The sequence below is a fragment of the Mandrillus leucophaeus genome, unplaced genomic scaffold (assembly GCF_000951045.1).
Source record: "Mandrillus leucophaeus isolate KB7577 unplaced genomic scaffold, Mleu.le_1.0 Scaffold535, whole genome shotgun sequence".
NCBI lineage: Eukaryota > Metazoa > Chordata > Mammalia > Primates > Cercopithecidae > Mandrillus > Mandrillus leucophaeus.
Genome location: NW_012105753.1, coordinates 1,577,408 through 1,580,570, shown reverse-complemented (window position 1 = coordinate 1,580,570; position 3,163 = coordinate 1,577,408). Strand labels below are relative to the sequence as shown.

The 3,163-nt window shown below is 32.6% G+C and overlaps 1 protein-coding gene across 1 annotated transcript in view; it reads left to right on the top strand.

Annotated features, from left to right (window-relative positions):
• Window positions 1-3,163, top strand: part of LOC105551870 (chromosome unknown open reading frame, human C4orf32) — a 40,002-nt gene that overhangs the window by 33,375 nt on the left and 3,464 nt on the right. The window contains exon 3 of the mRNA XM_011997289.1: window positions 576-719. Coding sequence (XP_011852679.1) covers window positions 576-719 — 144 coding nt within the window. The remainder of the gene's footprint in view (window positions 1-575; window positions 720-3,163) is intronic.

The following is a 3,163-nucleotide window of genomic DNA, read 5'->3' as shown; positions in this document are numbered from 1 at the left end:
GTAGACATTTGGTGTTATTGTAAAAAAAAAAACAAAAAAACATTTTATTAAAACTATTTGTTTCTCCTGATGAAATTAATAAGAGCCACTTAGGGTGTCTGTATAATGAACAGGAAACTATGCAAGGGCCTGCTCTGAAGTCTGCTTAGCTGAGCTTAAGACAAAGATCACAGCAGTAGTGGCTGAGGGTTGCTCTATAGTAACAGCAAACATGCTTTGGTCAGCTGAGGCTCGGTTTCTTAAAGTCTTAGAGTCAAAGAAACCGTCTAAAAAAGAATCTTACCAGGACAGAGCAATCAGGCCTTGCCTCATAAAACAGGACAGTGGCAGAAAAGGGTGTTCTGAAATCATGGTCACTCACAAGAGAAATACAAACATGGTTCTTCACTTAAGCAGCCATTTTTGTGCAATTCCAGGATCAAAAAGAACATTCCCATTGTATTAAGTTAACAGGTACTTATAGAATAATTATCACAAGTATGCCCAGCACTTTGGGAGATGAAGAACTAAGGTTCTTAAAGACCTTTACATATTTCTCATGTTATGTTCATGTTGTGTCTTTTTTTTTTTTTAAGGATGTTGAAGATTCACAGAACCACACTGGTGAGCCTGTTGGAGATGACTACAAGAAAATGGGAACACTTTTTGGTGAACTGAACAAAAACCTTATCAACATGGGCTTCACAAGGATGTATTTTGGAGAACGAATTGTGGAACCAGTAATAGTCATTTTCTTTTGGGTTATGCTGTGGTTCCTTGGCCTGCAAGCCCTTGGACTAGTTTCTGTTCTTTGCCTTGTTATTATTTATGTGCAACAGTAAAACATGGCTGAATGGAATTGTTTGACATTTGGTAGCCATATATGTAATTGAAGAAGTTATATGTTTCATTTTTTGACAACCGAAAAAGTTTGCCTTGTTTCAAATTGTGTGCTGGATGTTTTGTAAGTAAATTTATACATGGATGTTACTTAAAACTAAACTCTTGATCATAACAGGGTCGAATATATATTTTGAATATACATTAGCTTATTCAAAACTCTTGTTTCACTACTATGATCTCTGTCCCCTTTATACACCTCTATCCCCATGCCAAATCTTAGCTAACACCACCAGAAAGTGAACAGGGAAAATAACAGGACATGGAATTCAAATCAAGCAATCTAGTTCTTATAAAGAGTTCCAATAAAACATTTTAGAAGAAAAAGGATGAAATAAGCTACAAGTAAGTTTCACTTAGAAAATTGCTCCCCACTAACCCTCCCCACCAAATAATCCCATATTATTTGGGAAATATTTGGATTTCATTTGTCCCTACCCAGCCTAAACTAAGGTAAATGATAATTAGCATACACTACCTTAAGATTGTGATGAGAATCAGTAAAGATAGAATGTTTTCTAAGGGTTGAAAATAATATATTTATTGTTGCTGGGGAAAGTTCCCAGGTTAAATATAACTTTTAAAAAATGTAACATTGGGACCTAGACCTACCTTAGTATATCATTTGAAGTTTCAGACAATTTTGGTGCTACTTTTTGTGAGTTTTTAAAGTCTCATAGCCTAGTTGACTTCACCCTATGCTAATGCCATATTTTCTTGTGTCTAACAAGTTGCATATTTTTTCCTAGAGAGACATTTTCAGTATATATTTTTTAGAAATTTATAATTTTATAGTTCTTTCATAACAATTATTCTAAGTTTTAAAACAATGTATTTCCTATCTTGACATGGATTTTTTCACAAAAACAAATTATATTTTACTGTTGTTTTCAAGAAAAAATCAGATCATTTTTCTTTGATATCTATATCAGAATGTATAATATTAACAGTATAAAACTAAATGCTTAAATTTGGAACTTAGCCAATTTTGATAATATTTTTCTAAGGCTAAAGTCATGTCAGCAATTGGCTAGCCATGTTATTAAGGTCTCTTAATTCAACATTTTTAGGTTTTATATTGAAATTTGCATTTCTTTAAATATTTGAAAATGGGGAATGGCTTTAGTGGTATTTTGGATTTTGTTAGAGAACCTAAAATCTTTACACTTTCATCTCAAAGACTATAAAGGAAAGAGGTAGTTAAGATCATTTAGAATTCAAGTTAAATTTCAGAAAATTGGGGCAGTCAGGCATTTTTATCTTTGGTAGGGCAACAAGTAAAACATGTAGAGTGCTTGCTATTCCACTTTTTAAAGCTTTTACCGAATCTTATTTCTAAAACTCTGTGCATTCTCAGTGTCTTCTCATTCTGAAGCAGAAAATAAGGAAGAACATTCAACTTAGATTTCTAAAATCAGATAATCCTAAACAAAAATGTTAGTCGGGGTCACTAAAAAGTATTGTGCATTTATATAAATACAGGCCTTTTGAAATTTGACTTTTAAAAAGCAAAAGACTTTGTACGATATCATTGTGTTTTTATTGCATTTGCAATATTTTTATAGTAACCTTTATGAACTCAGTATAAGTGCAAGTTGTTTGAAAAGGTGTTTTTATTAGTGCACAGTAGAATTGTGAGGTTTTCAGTAGACGTCATGAGATTTTGTATATCTACATAAAATATAAGTACATTTTTTTCTAATGCTACTGGAAATTTTACTTTTCCTTTGGAACACATAAACAATACTATGTACAAAATAATAGCTCTGGTTCCACCAGTACCTAATGTTGAAAACATTTTTAAAGTAATTTTTAATAGTAACTATTTAGTATACTATCAATACTATGCATCAGCACACTGGTGTTAATAGGGTATATATTAAATTATATAAAGAAATAAGATATTTTGCTGTTATTCTTTCTACATATATTATTATTGGTTGTTAGTACAGTATACCATCAAATATTTGGCTTTGATATGAGAAAAAACAAACTTTGCCTATGTAATTGAAATAAAATATTTTCTTTTATGAAATAGAATGCAGATTATACTAATATCCTAAAATAAAACTGGTAATTTATTTGGTTCATGGTATAAAGAATTAGATTGGGCCAGGCGTGGTGGCTCACACCTGCAATCCCAGCACTTTGGGAAGCCAAGGTGGGTGGATCACGAGGTCAGGAGATCAAGACCATCCTGGCTAACATGGTGAAACCCCGTCTCTACTAAAAATACAAAAAATTAGCCAGGCGTGGTGGCGGGCGCCTGTAGTCCCAGCTACTC